The sequence below is a fragment of the Desmodus rotundus genome, chromosome 2, assembly GCF_022682495.2.
Source record: "Desmodus rotundus isolate HL8 chromosome 2, HLdesRot8A.1, whole genome shotgun sequence".
NCBI classification, from domain to species: Eukaryota; Metazoa; Chordata; class Mammalia; order Chiroptera; family Phyllostomidae; genus Desmodus; species Desmodus rotundus.
In genome coordinates this window covers 192,977,638-192,996,850 of record NC_071388.1, presented here as the reverse complement: position 1 = coordinate 192,996,850, position 19,213 = coordinate 192,977,638, and the positions used below count along the sequence as shown (strand labels likewise).

General features: G+C 44.5%; 1 protein-coding gene across 1 annotated transcript; it reads right to left on the bottom strand.

The window, feature by feature from the left end:
* Positions 1 to 16,134: 16,134 nt before the first annotated feature.
* On the bottom strand, positions 16,135 to 18,720 carry RPL37A (ribosomal protein L37a). Its single transcript, XM_024563947.1, has 4 exons — positions 18,662 to 18,720; positions 18,143 to 18,271; positions 17,531 to 17,613; positions 16,135 to 16,259 (listed from the first exon to the last, which is right to left on the bottom strand). Exons 1-4 carry the CDS (start codon positions 18,662 to 18,664, stop codon positions 16,196 to 16,198), a joined length of 279 nt encoding a protein of 92 aa, XP_024419715.1. The 5' UTR covers positions 18,665 to 18,720; the 3' UTR covers positions 16,135 to 16,195.
* Between the last annotated feature and the right edge of the window lie 493 nt (positions 18,721 to 19,213).

The following is a 19,213-nucleotide window of genomic DNA, read 5'->3' as shown; positions in this document are numbered from 1 at the left end:
CTTCTCAAAGGTCGCTGCAAGCATTTGGTAGAGTTGGACTTGTCTCCCAGTTTTCTAAAGCCAAAGCCACCTCCTACTGTTGATATTACTTCTCAAGGTCATGACAAGGAAGGGAAGGGGACTCACCAGAGCTCTTGGTTCTATGCTTGTCCTCCTCCCATCTGAAGTCAGAAAATAGCTCTCTAGGATTTTCCATAGTGACCGACAATGGCGATTCCTTCCCAGCCAACACTCTCCCTTAATCATCTGTTCCTTTGGATTGTGCAGTTCTCAGAACTGGCCTTATGCTCAAAGCACAACCATGCCCTTTCACCTCAAGAGAGCTCACGGTCCCTTTGGGATAAAGAGGAGACCACTGAGTAAACGATAGGCAAGGGGACAGGGGTGAGGGAAACGGCTGAGGGGAGGGGAGGAGGACTGCAGGCCAAAGCAAATTTTAGAGTTTTGCTAAAGGTGGTCCAGCATGCTATATACACAGCCTGCTGAGCTCAGGGCACAGAAGGAGGCCTCCATCTTCTGACCTTCCTTTGATCTGCTCTGCTCGCTCTCCCTCACACTCACCTGGAGCTCCTCATACTTCTTGATCCAGCAGTGCTAAAGGACGCCAGGTCTCAAAAGGGGGCTCCAGTGATCAGGGTGGGGTGCGTGGGGCTTTCTTGAAGGAACAAGTTCTCTGTCAGAGGCAGTCTGGCTACAAATGAGACAAACTAACCACCCAGGATCCTCAGATGCTTGCTAATAAATGAGGAATATCAGGAAGACTGAATACTTGCTTCTCAAAGGATGTACATTTTGTCCTCAATACCATTTCACAACTTCAACCAATTGCGTAATTCCCACCCCTCAAGAATGAAATTCCAGCAACCCCAGCTTTCCCATATGAACCTTTCCGACATGGCCAGGCTAAGTTAGGTGACCCTCCACTGTGGTTCCACAGGTCCCAGACCAAACCAGTGCTTACTTTAAAGGAATAATCCCAAAGACTAAATTCTCAAAGAAATCCCTGGTTTTTCAGCACAGTGAGCTTATCAACTACCTTATGTGAACTTGGGCAGATTGCTTCCTCTCCAAACTCAGTTTCCTCAACTGTAAAATCAGGCTATTAAGAGACCTACCTTCACAGTATTGGCTGAAGATGAAACAAGACACTAAGTTCTTCATAAACTCTATGCCTCTAAAGAGATGTCATTATTCCTCATTCACTAATCACTGTGCCCCCAATTGGCTGTTGCACACAAAGTGGGGGTACCAGATTCTACCATTAAATTGTTTTATTAGAAGAGATAAAAAGGCAACACAAATTAAAAAAAAAATTCTTGCTAGCATAAGAGAGTAAGCCTGGAGAGATGGTCTGAATGGAAGTCAACAGCAGCCTGGACAAAGAAATGCCCAGCTCTCTAACCTTTGCACCGCACTTCAAAGGGCACTGGCCACTGACTCACAGGTAATGCAAATATTTTTTACTTTAATGTACTTCTTTGTTCAGCACACTCATCTCATTTCCCCTGGGTCCTGTCCACACTTATCAGTATTACCGCTGCCTTTTAAGTAATAACCCCCTAATTTCGAGTGTATCAAAATTATCATAGGCATTTGTTTAAAATGCCAGTTTCTGGGTTCCACACCTAGAGACTCTGAGGTGAGCCCCACAAGTCTGCACCTGTGGGTGACCCCAGACCCCTTCTATCAGAACCTCTGCTTCAGGTTAATTAAGTCCCAAAGGGCACAGATGTGTCATTTAACTGCCTGATATATAGCCAATGCTCAGTACTCAGAAAAGATGCTTGCTAATAAATGAGAAGTAACACGAAGTCAGAACATTTCCTTCTTAAAGGATGTACATTTCGTCCTCAATATCATTTCACAACTTCAACCAATTGCATAATTCCCACCCCTCCATAAGAATGAAATGCCAGCAACATCAGTCTTCCCATTTGAACTTTTCTGACACTGCCAGGCTGGATTACATGACCCTCCTTTGTGGCTGCACAGCTCCCAGACCAACCCAGGACTTACTTTATACTATTCTATTTGCCGACTTTACTACTAGTTCCTCCCACTAGTAGGAAGCTTGCTGCATTCCTGGAGGAGAAGGTCTGTATTCCCCTTTCCTTCCACCACTGTGGCCAGTGATCAGCTCTAAGTCGGCAGTGGCTAATAGAGTGAGCCACAAAGGGACTGGTGGCAAACACTTTAGGATAAGAGAGGGCAGTGAACATTCTGTGACGTTCTACAAGGACCCTCTTATCCCAGGGTGAGCCATGTGACTGTGTGGCTGTTCCTCAAGGAAGGAAGACTTTGATATGTCCCTGGTTTGGGAGTTCACAGAAATTATTTCAAGGAGTGGTCATCAATAGATGTTCCTATTTATGCCGTGGAAGGGTCTCTTTGTTTTTCATACCAATTTTGATATCTTAGAGCAGGTATTTCAATTGGCTCATGCCAGAGGATAAGTCACACTAAGATTATCTTTGTTTACATAGCACATATCATAAATTGCATAATTTTCACCAGTATCTGGTTACCTCTTGTAAAAGGACTACTAACCCACACTGTGAAACTCCCATATGGCTGTGTGGCTTGCTTTGGTAAAGAAATGTGGGCAGAAGTGAGCAGAGAAGCTTCCAGATGGATGCTGTGGAATCGATTTGTTTGAATAGCCATGTCCCAGGAGAGGGGCGATAATGATAGGAGCAGGGCCCCAAGCTGACCCACAGAAAACACGGAGTGTGGACAAGAAGTGAACATTTTTGCTGTGAGCTCTGGCATTTGGGAGTTGTTACAGCAACATAGCCTGTACCTTCCTGGCTCATGTCCAGGTGCCTATATGTCCCATTTTTTAAATTAGTGAAAATGTTCACACACAACCAGACTGTGATTTTAAGGAAATATATTTAAGAAAATATATTTCTTAAAACACCTCTGTGGGCCTTAGTTTCCATGCTTTTAAAGTGATGGAAAGAATGATAACATAATACCAATATCAAATGTTAATTGAATGCTTATTATGTGTCAGGCTGAACACTTTACAAAAAGTATCTCATTTTATCTTTACAACAGCCCTATCAGGTGGGTGTATTTTTATCCTCATTTTAGAAACAAGGGAACAGAGGCCTGGAGAAGTTAGGCAAGCTGCCCAAGGGAATCAAGATACTAAGAATAATCAAAGAGGGGATGCAAATGGTCTGACATCAGAGACTAGTCTCTTGACTAGGCTACATCTGTGGGGGTCATTTCTAAGATCCTGTCCTCCTGATCCCACTAAGACTCTGGGACATTGCCATATGGTAACAACTACCCTAGCTCTTCAGTTCCGAAACCAAGACCTCTTTCCTCCACTGCCCTACTGTTACAGGGTTAAGGAAATCATTTGTGCTGGCTTCTGAAGATCCTGGAGGAAGACACTGGAGAAATGGAGTGGACACCCCAGTCCACAGAAGAGGACAGGCCTCCCCCGGGTTTAGGAGGTCCCTCTAGCTACCTCCCTCTGCAAAGTCATTGTCATGCTCTGTGAGAAACGTGCCACCAAGGCAGAAAGTCTTCCTGCTCTTGCCAGATTTTTACATACGGATGAAAGTCCCTTACAGAAGTGGAGGGGAACCTCTCTTGGGGGAGACCAGGCTGAGGGGGCATGGCCTTTTATATGGCTCTGGACTCAGGTTTGCAGCCCCGGGTCCTAGGGAATTTTGATCATTTTATTCTACTAATCCTCACAACAGGCACTCCTCAGCCCCCAAGTAAGGAGCAAGACATAGGAATTTCCCCAAGAAAGCAAGCTGTGCGGTTTTTGCAGAACGCCCTTGGCACAGCACACAGACTCCCCTGCCTGTGTCCAGTTAGAGGGACCCTGCAATGAACAGACCCGCCTGCATCCATCTTCCTTCTGTTAGGCAGAAACCCAAAGCTTTTTCGATAGGACATTTTCACTCCGTTTGGCCCTATCTCTTAATGACCTTGCTCCTGAGAATGAAAAAAGCTCAGGAGACCAACTGACCTGAAAAGACACTGCACCCTTCAGACGAACAGAAATGTCAAATCAAGGGCCTCCAGAGTTTCTCACCCCCTGGGCAGTAAGGAATCACACATCCCCAAACCTGCACCAAAAGCAGCCCTGAACTCTCCAAGGCTAGTTGTGGATTTGATCCTAGGTTGTCATGGAAAAAGCCCTGCATTAGGCTTTGGCTCCACAGCCATCTAGTTGTAGGACTAGCTGTGGGCAAGTCATGCCACTTCTCTCACTCTGCACCTCTTCCTCTTTAAGGTGACGGAGCTGGATGAGACAGTCTGTATGTACGCCCCCCGCAGTATGATCCCAGGACGCCATGAGGCCTGTGGTTCTGGGGACAACACTGGCGTAACTGTCTTGTCTGACGGTTAGCAAGAATGGCATGGTTGGTTTACCTCCTCCCATCCACTCCCGCCTCTGTTATTGGAAGGCTGACTTCCCTAAACTTCTGTCACTCTACCTACCTGTCACCAAATGTCATCGGCCACTCTGTTTTGATTCTCAGCGGTTCTGGCAAAAGGATGGCTGAACTGCTGCTGGGGTGCGCCTGAGAATTTCACTCACCTGTCTTCTCATCTACCATTAGTAGAGTTCACGGAGATTTGGTTCTACTTTGGCATCTCTTAAAGGAGTTGAAGCAGAGAGGCAGGGGGACAAGACTGGGATGTTTTTAGGCTCCTAAGCAATACAATGTGAGTAGCCCCTTGTGTTCATCTGCAATACAGCGTTTCCCCAATAGCCAATGGTCAATGAATCCACAGGTCAGCTCCGGCTCAGGCTCCTCTGACTACAACCCCAGTGCCCTCCATTCAGATGCTCTTCACGTCTTCCTTCGGGCCACTGAATTCCTACTCCCTTCCCAGTGTCCTGCAGTATCAACCTCTAACCCCAGCCGATCTTGGCCCTGACTCACTGGTGCTGACTCAACAAAGCAAAGCAGACCCTCAGGCAGCCAAACGGTGGACCGGCCAGAGCCTGCAGGAGTGCACCAGAGGGAAGGCAGAGGCGGGAACCCATCAATCAGCCTGTCACCACGTCTTTGCTGAGCACCCCCCAAGGACTTGGTCCATGCCGAGCTGCATGGTGGGGTCCCAGGAGGGAAGAAGATGGCAGTCTTTATCTTGCAGTAATAAAAGATGTAAAGTCAGAGCTCTTTGGTTTTGCGGGGGTCCCCCAAACATGCTGACCCAGCATCACTGACAGGAGGGAGTTCGAGTACTGCCACTAACGGCTGCCACAGTGGAGTTTAGGGAAGGTGGGAAGGGAGCAGCCAGCATAGGATTCTGAAGCTGTATTTGCAAAGCTTAGGATGTAAAATTAAGATAATGTCAGTTGTTTATAAGAAAGAGAGAGAGGAGGCAAACCGAAATCAGGAGGGGATTTTAAAGCTCAAATCCATACCCTTGGTGCTGCCATCGCCACCAGCCCCCACTTCTTTCCGACTGGCTTGCTGGGGTGGGCACCTCCTTTGAGTTAAAGCAGTTTTTGAAATGCCCCTGCTGAAACGAACCAACTATGCTACTCTTAGAGTTCTTTTTAACCCCATTTGTACCCTGGTTTGCATTTGCAGAGGAGGAATAGGTACAGGCCCATAAAAGATTCAGGAACACAGAGAAGTGACTTTGGGTTGAGGAGGCTGCCCTTGAGAATCCCAGAGTCCTAAGAACTGGAATCCTGAATCAACTATTTACCAGGTGTGTAACTAAATGGGGGCTGTTCTTCAATTCCTCCCAGGTGTGGTTTTCTCATTTAGTGAAGAGTCTCGCAGCAACCTCACAGGGCCTTGGAAGAGGCACAGCCGCCAGCACGTCCTGGGCACTTCTTTAGGGAAATGATATCCTCATTAATAAGATGAGTAAAGATGAGAATGGGAAGGGAAATTAGCTCATGGTTGGGGAGCACCAAGGAAAATACCACCTTCTCATTCTTCCGAGTCCAGACCTGATGAGCAAAACTTGTCAAGGGCTCCCTCTGCTGTCCATGCCATGCACTCGTCTTCCTATGTAAAGTGTAACATGCCCAGATTCCTGTCTGAATGTGCCCGTGCCCCTTAATCAGCTGGGTCCTGCCTGTACTTGTTAATATTATCCCTTGGAAACATTGTTTCCTTTCCCTTCTGTTGCTTCTCCTCTAATGTTTTGCCTTTGTCTCTTGCCTAGGTCGGCCCTCCCATCACCAAAATCCTTTACTACATGCCACTCCTGAAAACCTTAGTTTCTTTATCTGTAAAAAGAGAATAACATTCTCTAAAGTTCAAGCCAGTGAATGCCAGAGCTGAAGCTGGATAACATAACTTCTGCCTCCAAAGCTCATCCTTTCCCTACATCATTATCCCTCTCTGAAGTGTATGACCACAGCCATGACATTTAATTTCTTTAAAATGGGAGCGGGTGGAAATCATATTGATGCCACGAGTTTGATGTGAGGTGAGACACTGCCAGAGGAACAAAGACTTGGCAATAAAGGGCACAACCAATACTAGCTATGATCTTAAAGCATGGTGCGTTCGAGTACCAGAAAGTTCAGCCCGGTGGGTTCTTTAGAAGAAACAGGACATGGCGACAGATAAGGCTGGAAAGGTAAGTGGGAGCAAAGTCATGAAGAGTCATGTAAAATATGGTCCCAGTTACCTAGTGCAGGGCTGGCACGAGGATTAAATTAATTCATACAGGCCAGGCCCTTGAAATGCAGCCGGGCTCACAGCAGGGTGCGTGTGTTAGATTTCCCAAAGCAGGGAAATTTATGAGCAGAACAGCCTTAAATGTATGAGTTAAAGAATAGTTGCTTGGGAGGGAAAGATGATTAGGGAAAAAGAACATTAGGAAAGAGAAGACCCATATGTCACCCCTACGATACTGGCCTTTGAATCCTGACAAATCGCACCAATCCGTACGCGTGTGCAAGCACACACACACAGCTCCCTCCACAGAAGCCCTCTCCGACTGGCTCCCTTCCAAGCCGTACTTCCGCTGGGCACCCACTGGCTCTGCCCAGTGTAGCACCACTAGGGCATCTCCCTGCACTAGTGTAACCTTTTGACCCACTTTTGGGGGGCCTGCTCTCACTTAGCTTCCCTCATTGGTTCATGTCCTCATTGCTCCAGTTACCCAATTACAAAGCCCAGTGTTTCAGTGGTGTATTCAGTACTTTCCTCCTGTACTGACCTTTTCAAAGAGAAAAAGATTCCTGAAGACTCTGAAAATATGGTCAGAGACCTGTAAACCCAATTTGAGAAGTGCTTGATAAAATCTTATTCAATGAAATGCATTTTAATGATGCATTATCACTGTAGAAGAGTTTCGTTTTTAAAACTGGTAAAAATAATTCTATTAACAAAATGAAAATACTAATACAAAATCAAATTTTCTCTTCAAACTAGCTTACTCTAGAAAATACACCCAAGTTCATCTTAATTACATTTCAGTAGGTTGATTGTCCTAAAGACCTGTAATTAACTCCTTTTTCTTTAGTCTGTTTGGTCACATTATGACACTACGGAAACGTAAGAGTAACTTGGTACTCACTACACTGTAACTTTACGTACATAAGCTCTTGACCATCTTGCCCTCAAGATGAATCTTCCAAGCCTTATCCTTAATTGTCAGGCTATGTTCCTTTCTTCTAGTTATGCTGCACCACCCCCTAGCGTTATATGTGATGCTTGCAGCCAACACATGCTGACAAATTTCTCTGCTTTGTTGAAGGAATCGTTAAGTACTTTCCTGATTTACAGATTTGATTCCCAAAGAATGTATGTGAACCCACTGGGTTCCAAGGCCAAAGTGCACTATGTAAACCTTCAAAAATATCAAGAGAACTAGTGACTATAACCTCACATCCCACGAAGGCTGTTTTCCAAAGTCAGCACAGGAAATCAATAGTGACTATAATGACACACACACAGATTACTGTTTTCCCATTGACATTTCAGGGATGCATCCTTGTTTACTGTCAACCCAGGAAACGAAACAGTGTGGCAGCCTTCAGTAAGAGAACAGACCACAGGCAAAGAATGTGGCTGTACTTCAGCTTGAAAGGTTAATTAAAAAAAAAAAAAGATTAGCAGTACTCTATCTTGAGCTATTAACATTTCTTTACGGTAGAGTTTTTGCTTCACAGAAGTATCTACTATCTAGGATTTAACGAATTCCCCTTCTTCCAGCTCACCGTCCCAGCTCGCTGGGCCTCCTTGGACGCCTGCATTGACTGCACACAGTGCTCCTGGACTTGCTCTAGCCAGTGTTTCTCTAAGTTCTTCAATTTGCTCCTCAAGAACATCCGCACAGCCAGCACTACCCACTTACCTAGTGTTTCAAATCTTCATCAGTGACTCAGAAATGCTGAAAATTCATGTACACTTTTTGTTTTACAATATAAATGTCTCCAGCAATGCTTTTTCTGTCTTAAAGATCACTTGTTCAAATGGTACTACAACTTGTTTCATGGATTAGTGTTTGCAGGTTGTATCTTTTTTCATCCTTACTTTAAACCTTTGTCTTTGTTTTTAATGTGCCTGTATCCTTGTATTTTATTATTTGTATCTGATTCCTTATTCTTCAAGTATGTCTTTCTTTAATCTTTATATGTTGTGTACGTAATCTAACTGGACTACCTTTACAATTGAAGCATCCATGTGTAATGTTATAACATATACATACACACACATGTGTATACATGTATATACTTCATCTATCATGTTACTGTGCACTATTTGTCTTACTAGTTTTTCCCCTCTAATCGAGTGCTTTTCATTTCTATTTCCATTCTATTAATTTGCTAAAATATTATTTTCTATTCTTTTAATGATTACCAGATATTACAATACAGGATCTGGCACAAATAATTTTTTTATTACAAAATCATAAGCATGTAATTCCATAATGTAACAGTATCACACTCAAGCACACCATATGACATTTTTTGGTGACATGTTCCAATTGCTGTCCACCTCCTGTGAGACATTCACGTACCCTACCAACCACACTCAAGCCTTACTTCTCCTGGACCCTGTATATTTGATTAGTAATTTTACCTCTTCCTGAACAATGTAAGAACTTTAGAATATTTTAACACTATTTACCCTCATTATTGGCATAGTGGGGCAAAGTAAGTTTACAGATGTAAGACAAACCAGTGTACATTAATAAATAACACAAGAATAAACTTTTGCGCACTCCCAACTGTAAACCTACCTCTGCCCATCCCTGTATGCTTTTGCTGTGATACGTTTTAATACCACCCCAACATAAACTACTGTTGTTGTTTATACAACCTATGTTCATTTGTATGTGCTTATACATTTCTCCTTTTTGTTGACTTTCCTTCCTTCCTGCAGCTTCATGTCTCCTCCTTCGGTTACTTACTTCCTGTCCAATAGGTGGGTGGACGTTGATAAATTTGTTTTTGTTTGAAACTGTTTTCATTTTACCTTCATATTTTAAGAATAACAGCTAAGCCCTGACTGGTGTGGCTCGACTGGTTGGGTGTCGAACCACAAAGCACAAGGTCACCAGTTTGATTCTCGGTCAGGACACATGGGAGAGGCAACCAACTGATGTTTCTCACCCGTTCTTTCTCCCCACCTTCCCCTCTCTTTGGAAAGAAACAAATACAATCTTAAAAAACCCAAAAGAATGTCGCTGAGTGTAGAATTTGAAGAACTTTGAATACACAAATCGAGCGTTGTTAAGAAGTCGCCTTAGTACTGCTTTCTCCCTCCTCGCTACTACTCCTTTTCTCTCTGGTGTTAGCAATACTGTGACATCCTTAGGTGTGATTTTTTTACCTCTTGTATTTATTGTACCTACGGCTTACAGTGAATTTGGGGCTTGGTATTTTTTATTGCTTTTGGGAAATTCTGAGTCATTATCACCCCTCCTCTCTCCCCCGCTGGCAGAATTCTTCACTGGCTGTCCTGTCTCTTACACTTACTCATTCCTTTCCATTGGTTTGTGTGCTTCTGGATTTTTTTCACTTACATTTCTAGTCAGTAATTCTCTCTTAATCTGCATCTAAGCAAGAACCAGGGCAACTTCAGATCATCTTATAGGCAGAAATTATGGTCTCTTAGGTACATCCACTAAGACTCAATTCCAACTCGTTGCCTCTGTGTGTAAGTCTGCCCAAATTATAAATTCCTAGAAGAAATAACATCTAACCAGTTACAGCAATTTGTGCCATTTGACCATCTTTTTGTGGCCAAGGGAAAGGAATGAAGGCGATATATTGCCCGAAGGAAGAGATTTTGGGAGACAAAAATGTCTTATTACAGAACATAAAAGGAAGTATTAACATGACGTACATTAAGAAAAAATTGCAGAATATGATTTTTGCTCTGGATATTTGAAAGCAGGTTACTGTGAAACATCTGGTTTGTTCCGGGTCCTGGCAGAAAACAGATGGATACTCAAATGGGGTAATTAAGGGAAGTTGAATAAAGGGACTTAATGTCAACAGTGTGACCAGGCTAAGGAAAAGCAACAATGGATTTAGTCCTCTTAAGACTAGTAACAGCGGGAAGCCATTACTGTCCTCAGCCTACAGAAGTACGGGGAGGGAGTAGTTCCGGAATCTCAGAGTAGCTACAGAACAGGAAAGCGCCTCCTAACAGAGCTGTAGTCCTTAACACAACAGGACTGCGTACCTGAAGCAACTCCGCAAGCAGCAGCAGGGGAAATAAGTATCATAACTCCACTTTCTTCTCATCTGCCAAGTCTTCTGCTTGTGCCTTCCAATTCCTGAACCTAGTGGAGAGATGCTACAGGCAAGGATATGGTGTGGCAGACACACTACAGATAAGGAAGGCAAATCCACAGCCATAATACAATACATGCCTATTCCTAAGAGGCCAAACTGCTGTCTTTTGCATGATGGCAGGCATTTAGTGTAATCTCTTGGCTCAATGGTACCTCTAAGAAATGTCCTGTTAGAGCTCAGCACTGGCCTCTCGTTGCATTGCCACTCTGCAGAAGCAATAGCCAGGTCACCCTTGGCAAGGGCAGCCCCATCTTTATTACCCCCCCCCCCCACAGGCTCGATCTCCGCTACCGTGACTGTTTCGTTCATGGGCCTACTGCAGTGGATGAGGAAAACAGCTGGCTGACACCCCCAGAGTGGGCTCTCTTACGTATCTGCTCAGGGGGAGCAGTATCTGTGGTGCATGCTTTCCGGTGGACGTGTACATGGTATACAAATATCTCCAACTCTGAACTCATTCTAAGAATTCTACCCACCTATTTATTCCTGCAACATCCTTGTCCCAACCTTAGATTCTTGTTCTTGCTAACTCTTCGACCAGCTGGCTAACCCATTAACCACTGTCCAGGAATCAGTTTAAAAAAAATATCGATACTTCGAGCCATCTCTCTTCTTGTATGCAAAGTGGTATTACCCTAAGTTCTGCCCACTTGATTTCCCTTCACTATTGTCTTTCAGGGTTACCTCTGTTACCACTTTCAGCTAATGCCTGAATAGCGTGCAGATCCACCCATGAAGTACTCTGTCCTCTCCCATTAGCTGACACAGGGAACTTCCCAATGAGGCCAACCGAATTAAAGGAAGGAACTGAGGCAGTAGGAGTATATATGCCTATGTATAGTGAATTCGGTTATGATGCTGTTAGAGTAACACATCAGTATGTCCCGTGACATATCAACAGGATCAAGATCCCTCGGGATTATGACAAGAGAATGAGTTGACAGCCCCCAAGTAAAGCAATTCAAGTATACTGCTGTTCCTGCAAATTACTTTTCATTACTTTGTAGATAGGGATAAGAGGAAAGAAACATTTGCTAGGTTAATTGCATGTTAGGGTATGACAGTGATTTACTCCAACAGAGAACTACATTCAGAATCACAGCTGAAGCTGGTTGTGACCACGAGACCATTGCTCACGACAATTTCAGTTGTTTGGTGGTACCATTCATCTGATTCCCCAGAGATTCCTTTTGCTGTATCTTGGTGTGAGTTTAGGATTGGGGAGAAAGAGTACAATTGTAGAGTAGCCCTTTCCAAACCTAACAGCCCTCCCTCCACTGACCAGAAGACAAAGGAAGTGACTTCACCAGTTACTAAGTATGTCTAATCTCATTCTACATGGTGGGAATGGGGTAAAAGGATGGGAGCCATTATTCCACATTAGCCACTGATGACTCAATCCAAGACATCTCCTATCAGCTGACCTCCAGAAGCTCCTACTCTGCCCATGCTCCATGGCCTCAGGTTTCCACGAAGAAGCAGGTAAACAATTCAGTGTACACTTCTAGCCATGCTGTGTTCTTACGTGAGTTGCAACTTGCCAGGTCGGTTTAAGGAACAAAATACAAGTGTTACTTTTGTACTAGATGGTTTATTTAAATAGTAGTAAGAGTCCAATCCAAATTCAATTTTGATGATAAGGACATTTACCTTCCTAAAATTATAGCCAATCTGTTTTCCTTTTAGAGATTTTTCCTTTCGTGTGTAGTCTTGGTGAGCCTGAGGTGCCAAGGGATGGAAATGTAACCCTAATTAGGCCAACTGGATGTTCTCTTCATTTTTGACTCCTAACCAGTATAAAAACATAAAACAGATGTAACCCATCCTTAAGGGGACTTTCAGCTTTTACCACTGATAACCGTGAAGATGCCCGGGGTTTTTTTCCCTTACAAACCTAGTCTTTTTCTTCTATCCTGTGAAATACTCCATCACCCTGCAATAAATACCGCTTCTGCTTTAATGAGCTTGAGTAGTCTCTACTGCACGCAACCAAAAAACTCGCTGCAACAGGTCGGGACTGGGGCAGCGCTGCGATCAACGGCAGTCCACAGCTCTTCCTGAAGCTTAGAGCTCTGCCTTCTGTAAAACTCGGCTCCCATGTCATTTGATTCGAATTCTCTGAAGATAACTGGTTGGTCCCATTTACTCTATCAGTTGTCGGTATCTTTTCCCATAGTACTTGGGGTGATCCTTTTATGGTTTCTGAGGAGATGCAGCCAACCCACACTCATTTTCTCCATAGGTCAACTGACAGTGGCAAAGTAATCTACAATTAGACTAAAATACCTATATAAAACACCTGGAAAAGTTATTGCTTGAGCCTTAGCTAGAATTTAACCCATGACATAGAGGCCATATCTTCACACAAACACAAATAGCACAGGAAGATCAGACGCATAAAAGCAAATCAACCGTGCCCTCATGAGGAGTATCAAACGCCCGAGGAATTTAAACCACAGAAACACTGCTCTACATGGAGGGTCGGTCATGTGGTCATGCGTGTGCACATGCACACATACAGGGTACGTAGGGGCTTCCTATTACCAAGTATCTTGCTTTAGCTTCACCCTTAGGCCAAAAACCCACCTCACAAAACCTTTTACAACCAGAACCTCACAGCGCGCCTTCCTTCCCCACCACCACCAACCATCCTCTGCCACAGGCTCCCTCCTGACCTCTTTGGCGAAACGCCCCAACTGAAGAACAGCACCAGTATCTGCAAGGTCAGTACTTTCCTGGACCCACTGGTGACAGTGTTTTCAAACCAAATCTACCTGATGTGTTGCTCAAGGGAAAAACTATTATACTCATCTTATGCAGATGAGGATAAACTGAAATTCAGAATGGTAGTAAACTTGCCCCAGGTTTCTAGCTAATAAACTTCTACTTCTGAGTCTAGAATCGATGTTAACTATGCTATATTGACATTATTTTACCGTTTCCAAATAAATTTTAGAAATTTTTGCAGAGTTCTGGGAAAAGGGAAATTAGCATTTCCATTGAAATTGACATTAATTACTTTTGAACTTTTGCCATGGATTTCTAAACCAAGTTTAATGAGATAGGCTGCTTCAACTTCACTGGTGAGCTGAGTGGTCATCACATCTGTATTTCAGGGTGGTCAGCGGACACTGGTCTTATTAATGGTCTCCACGTTCAGCCTTTCATTAGCTGAACCCACAAAACTACCTGTGGGTCTTTGGGGTCCCCCATACCACCCACTCTTAATGACACAATTCTCAAGGGCCCTGGCCTACAAGGGTGACTGTGGCACACCACCAATGTGACCCTCACCTCAGTTTGACTAATAAATCCCAACATAACCGAAATCTCCTTTCCTTACCATTGAATCTTGGCCCAGTGCTATCAACCTAACGGCTCTCGGCTTTCCAGAGGACAGTAAAAGCAACCTCCAACCTTGTAGACATCTAGACTCTGTTCATCTCAAAACCGCTGCTACAGATGTATTATTTTCTGCCTTGGTTGGGTCCTCCCAAAAGTCCTTATCAGCCCCAGAACCTGGTCTCTATAGAATCCTCGTCTCCGGTAATTCTTGAAAACCAGGCTCAAGTGTGCCCACCCTGCTCCGCACGCCAGAACACAACCTGCACTCAACGTGCTCCTGCGTCGGCTTTCTGGACTCCTGCACCTTTATCAGAGCACGCAACCTGGTATTCTGGGTACCATGAGATGTAAGCTCACAGTCCACGGAGGAGCACACGCTCTATTCAGCTTTATGTCCGAGGCAGTCAATTAGATGACTGAGAACCAAAGGCTCAGAAAACCGCTGTGAAGTGGGTGAGGTTGCTTTTAAAAGAGCAACATGCAGATGGGGATCTTTGTCTATGAAACAGATTAAGAAGGAACATACATGGACTAGGAGCCAGAAACCTAATTTTCAGACCCACCAGCTGCCTCTTATAACCTTGAGAAAGTTATTATTTCCTTAGCCACAAAAGACTGTTACTTCAATTGTCTTCTAATGGGTCTCTATTCCTCATCCACTCCTCTTCAACTATCATAAAAAAACGTGAAAATCAATACAGTGTCCAGGATTACCAGCTCTGGAACCAAGAATATATGGGTTCAAAACTCAGCGACAAGTTGTGCAACTTTCTCGTGTATGAAAGGGATATTACCTACACTTCATTAAGCTGTGGAATTAAACAACTCAGTGCTTAAATACTCAGTGCTCAATAAATGTTAAACATAAAATAGACGGCTTACAAAATTCTAATGGTTCTCTGTTACTTACAGAATCACATCCAAATTCCTAAGCAGTTACACGAAACCTTTCAAGTAAGGCTCCAAATTAGTAATCCTAGCTCCCACTGTATACCCCTTCCTACTATACCAGGCATTGTTCAGGAAGTTTATGTAGAGAGGTTAAGTAACTGAACCTAGACCACACAACTACCCAGCCACCTGAAGTTTATTCAACTCCCTATGCTGATGTGGAATCCTAGCCTTTCACCTGGGATTCCTGAAGACCTGTGCCAAACTTTTCTACAACCCTGACTTGCTAATTCTGGTCCTACTCCTAACAGTACCAAGTGAGTTAGCATTATTTTGTTACAAAACTGAGATCCACACAAACACTCATCATTTAAGCCCACAGTTGAGCAGGGAATTATCTAGGTACTGGGGATGTGACAGTGAACCAAACTGTCAGGGACAACAATAACCCAAATTAAAAAACCTGTAGTTACTGCTGCTATCAGTTTCCTCAGAGCTTGGCACAGGGTGTTACTCTGAGTCTGAGCCAGAGCCAGTGCAGAACTGAAGGGACATATCTGAGCAGAGGCCTTACAGCGCATTTAAGAGGTGGAATGAATGAGTACAGGTGATGAAGGTTAATCATAATCTCAACTATTCACAGCTCTTAAAATACCTACAAGGAACTTTGTTTTTTATTAGTGTGATCATCTACAGCAAAATGAGTAACTAAATCCTGGGAATACTTGTGTGCAAACTGAAAAATGGACACTGGAATAGGTATTTCCGAAATTTGTTCTGAAATTCTAATTGTTTCAGTTTTCGGAAGATGGTGGTAACAATGGTCAGACAAAATATCAAAGAGGAAGTCTATGTTCACCCTACCTTTAGAAACACTCAAAAAATATTACCCGTTATCTAAAAACAAGTTTGCACAATTTGAACCAATGTATCTCAAGGCTGAATGGGCAAAAACAGACATAGAAAACTAAGACATATCTAACCTGTACCGCTTATATTCGTATGTTATATCATTTGACTACTGAAAAACTCGGATTTTCATTTGCAAGTCTTTTTTTTTTTTGAAAACAAAATTAATATAATGTAAACCAGAACTACTTAATAAACATCTACTTAATAAAGTCAACAAACCAAAGTAACTGTTACATAAATTAACCCATTTATTATTGGCTAGCAATGTTTCGAATTGTGGAGCTTCTACTGGTCTTTCAACTCCTTCAGTCTTCTGATGGCAGACTTGACTGTGACAGCAGAAGTGGTGCTGGAAAGAAAAACAAACGTGGTTCCAACATAATTAACCATGTCAGCACGTGAAACGGCTAAGAGCAGATCTGCCTCGTTTTACAGTGCAGTGCGAATGACGACAGACAGCACCCTTCGAGAGCCCTGTCTGCAGGCTCTCGCAGAACGAGACAGGCAATCTCTCGCATCTGACTTCCCAAACAGAGAATAAACAAATTAACACGGAAGAATGGTTGCAAGAGACTGACCTAAACTCATGAAAAGTCAATGAACAAAATGCTAGAAGAAACTAATAAATTATAAAATGGTACAATAAATAAGAGGTACCAAGAAAACAATGCTCAAGGCGGTAGAACTGACTGAAGTACATTTTGGACACACAGCTATTGAAATGACTGCGAAGTTTTACAACAAGATTCAGGAACTGTACCTGAAAAACACGCCCCCACCCCACCCCACCTTGTGGGTATATGAATGCTAACTCATTTTACCATCGCAACTGAGAGAACTCCCCACTCTGCCTTCCGCCCACCTAAAACCCCACAGGCGCTTACATACATATCCACTGTAATTATTTCAACGTTTTCCAATTTTACAGTGCCTCAGTTTTAAAATTAAATTAAAATTCAACTCTTCAACCACACTAGCCAAATCATTTTATATAGAGGTGGCTAGTATACTGGACAGCACAGGTCGAGACATTGGCCAGAGGAAAAACACCTCCGCCTTCAGGGTCAGCAATGAATTCCAAGACTAGACCCCTTCAGAGTCACAGAAGAATCCCAACTCCCAGAAATGAGTCAACTTAAGGAGGCCACGCAATCCACAACCAGCACAGAGTTAACCTCAGCAGTATCACCTGGCCCTTGTCAGGCTCAAAAGGCCCAACCAATACTGCGAGTGGCCAATGTGTAGTGGTCCTGATGGCCTCATGTCTCCATACAGTTAATAAGCTAAGCAACCTCCCTTAATTTCTAGAACAGCAGCCTGCAGGAGCAAGTCACAGTTCCCCACTACCAAACCTGTCCAGTACCACGACCCGGCTCGTGATGACGACCCTACAGACTTCAATGTGAATCAAGACTTAATTTGTTACTGCAGTAGTTTTCTTTGTTCTTTGAGTAACTCAAAAGTCCGGGGGGGGGGGGGGGGGGGGGGCGGGGCGGGGGCAGGGGGAGCACAACAAACTTTCTCAGTCTTGTGAAGAGTTAAAACCAGCCCACAGTGTTAAGCCACACAGTGTTATGATTGAGCCACACACTCCCAGACACCACAAGGAAATGGACTCACTTGTAGGTCCAGGCACCACCAGCGACCGTTTTCATGCAGGAGCCACAGTGCCAGATCCCCACCGCTCGCCTCTTCATCTTGGTCTGTGAAAGACAACCAATTTTCCCTGTGCATCAAATGCACCCAGAGTCCAACTCCCACCAGAAAATGAAGTTGGCGTCGTCTTTAGTGAGGTTATGTTTCTAATACCCCTAAGCTCCTGAACGCACCATTTGCAATCATGGTAATACTGCCAAAGGTATGAAAGACCCTCTCCCACCCCAGACAACAAAAACTGCTGTAATCAAGGTCCAGCACACGTAGATATTGCATGAAAATCTCTAGCAGCTCCAGCAGACAGAATCGACAGAATCATTTCTACAATGCAGGTCGGGCTTAGGCTGGGACTCCGTCATAATTTTTTACCCTTTAGTTCCCAAGTGGTTTCCTGCGGGTGAAAAACGTTTCCCCAAATCTAAGTATGCAACAATACTCCGTCGCCGTACAACTCATCGACCGTGGTGCGCACGTCTCTAACTGCTCAACAGCTCGGAACCAGCACTGTTTACAAACTTCGAGACGCCCGGAAGGACCCCTGCGCTCCCTCTCCCCACAACCCGAGCCCGTTCTCACTTTGCCACAGAAGGAGCAAGTGTACTTGGCGTGCTGGCTAATCTCAATTTTCTTCACCATTTTCCTGAGGGAGGCGCCATAACGAGTGCCGTATTTACCGACGATTCCGACTTTCTTGGTGCGTTTAGCCTGATAAGAAAGAACCAGTGTTATCAGGACCCTGAAAGACAGACCTTGCCCCAATGCCCCAAGTCCCAGAGCCTCCGTAACCACTCTTCCACTCACCCAGCCCCTGCCGGTGCCCTAGCTGCCCCCACTCCACCCCGGAGCAACCAGGGGCCAGGGCGACCTCGGTGCTCCGAGAACTCCCTCCTAACCCGGCCCGAATGGGCCGGGCCCCGACCAGCAGCTCCACTCCGCTCCTCCGCTGCAGTCTGTGTCCAAGAGGAGCGGCGAGGGTACGGAGGCTGAGAACACAAGGCAGGGCTGGCCAGCAGGGGAGGATTAGGGCGAAGAAACCAAGAAAAGAACAGATGCAGGTGGATAAATAACCTAGGCCGCAGCGAGACCGACACTCACCATTTTGCCGCAAAGGAGCTCGGAACCCAAGAGGAAGCAGCGCACTGCGCAAGCGCGTCTTTAGGAAGACAAACGGAAGTGGTGCGTGTGAGGCCCAGCTAGGCTCTGAGCTCTATGGTCCGGCGGTTTCTTCGGTCGCAAGGCCTGCTGGGTTGTGTGGCCAGGAGTCTCTCCGCCAGGTGTACAGTGATTGACAAATCGTAGCAAGAAAGTATAGTGGAAGCACCTTCACGCATCCATGTTATCTTACATCTCACAAATCCTGCAGGGCAGGTACAGTTTCCTCCCTTTTATGGACAAGGACAGGTTCAAATTTTAAGGGACTTGTTCACTGACTCTTAGCTTCGAGAAGTGCTTAAATCTTATGACTCCAAATCGTATTTTTTTTCCCTACATCATATCTTTTAAAAGCGGCAGGTCCTGTGCAGGGGAACCGGCACGGTGGTGACTAAAAACCAAGGCTCCACTCCCATGCGCCGTACTACTTAAGATGTTAAGAGTATTTAAGAAACACAACCATCCAAGGTCCCCGCAAGTCAGTTCCAAGAGGCA

Excerpts from the sequence above, each read along its gene's own strand:
- RPL37A (XM_024563947.1), bottom strand. Across the intron at positions 17,614-18,142 it reads CTTGCTCCTTCTGTGGCAAA|ACCAAGATGAAGAGGCGAGC; the intron begins GTGAGAACGGGC and ends TGTCTTTCACAG. Across the intron at positions 16,260-17,530 it reads GGTGGTGCCTGGACCTACAA|CACCACTTCTGCTGTCACAG; the intron begins GTGAGTCCATTT and ends TTTTCTTTCCAG.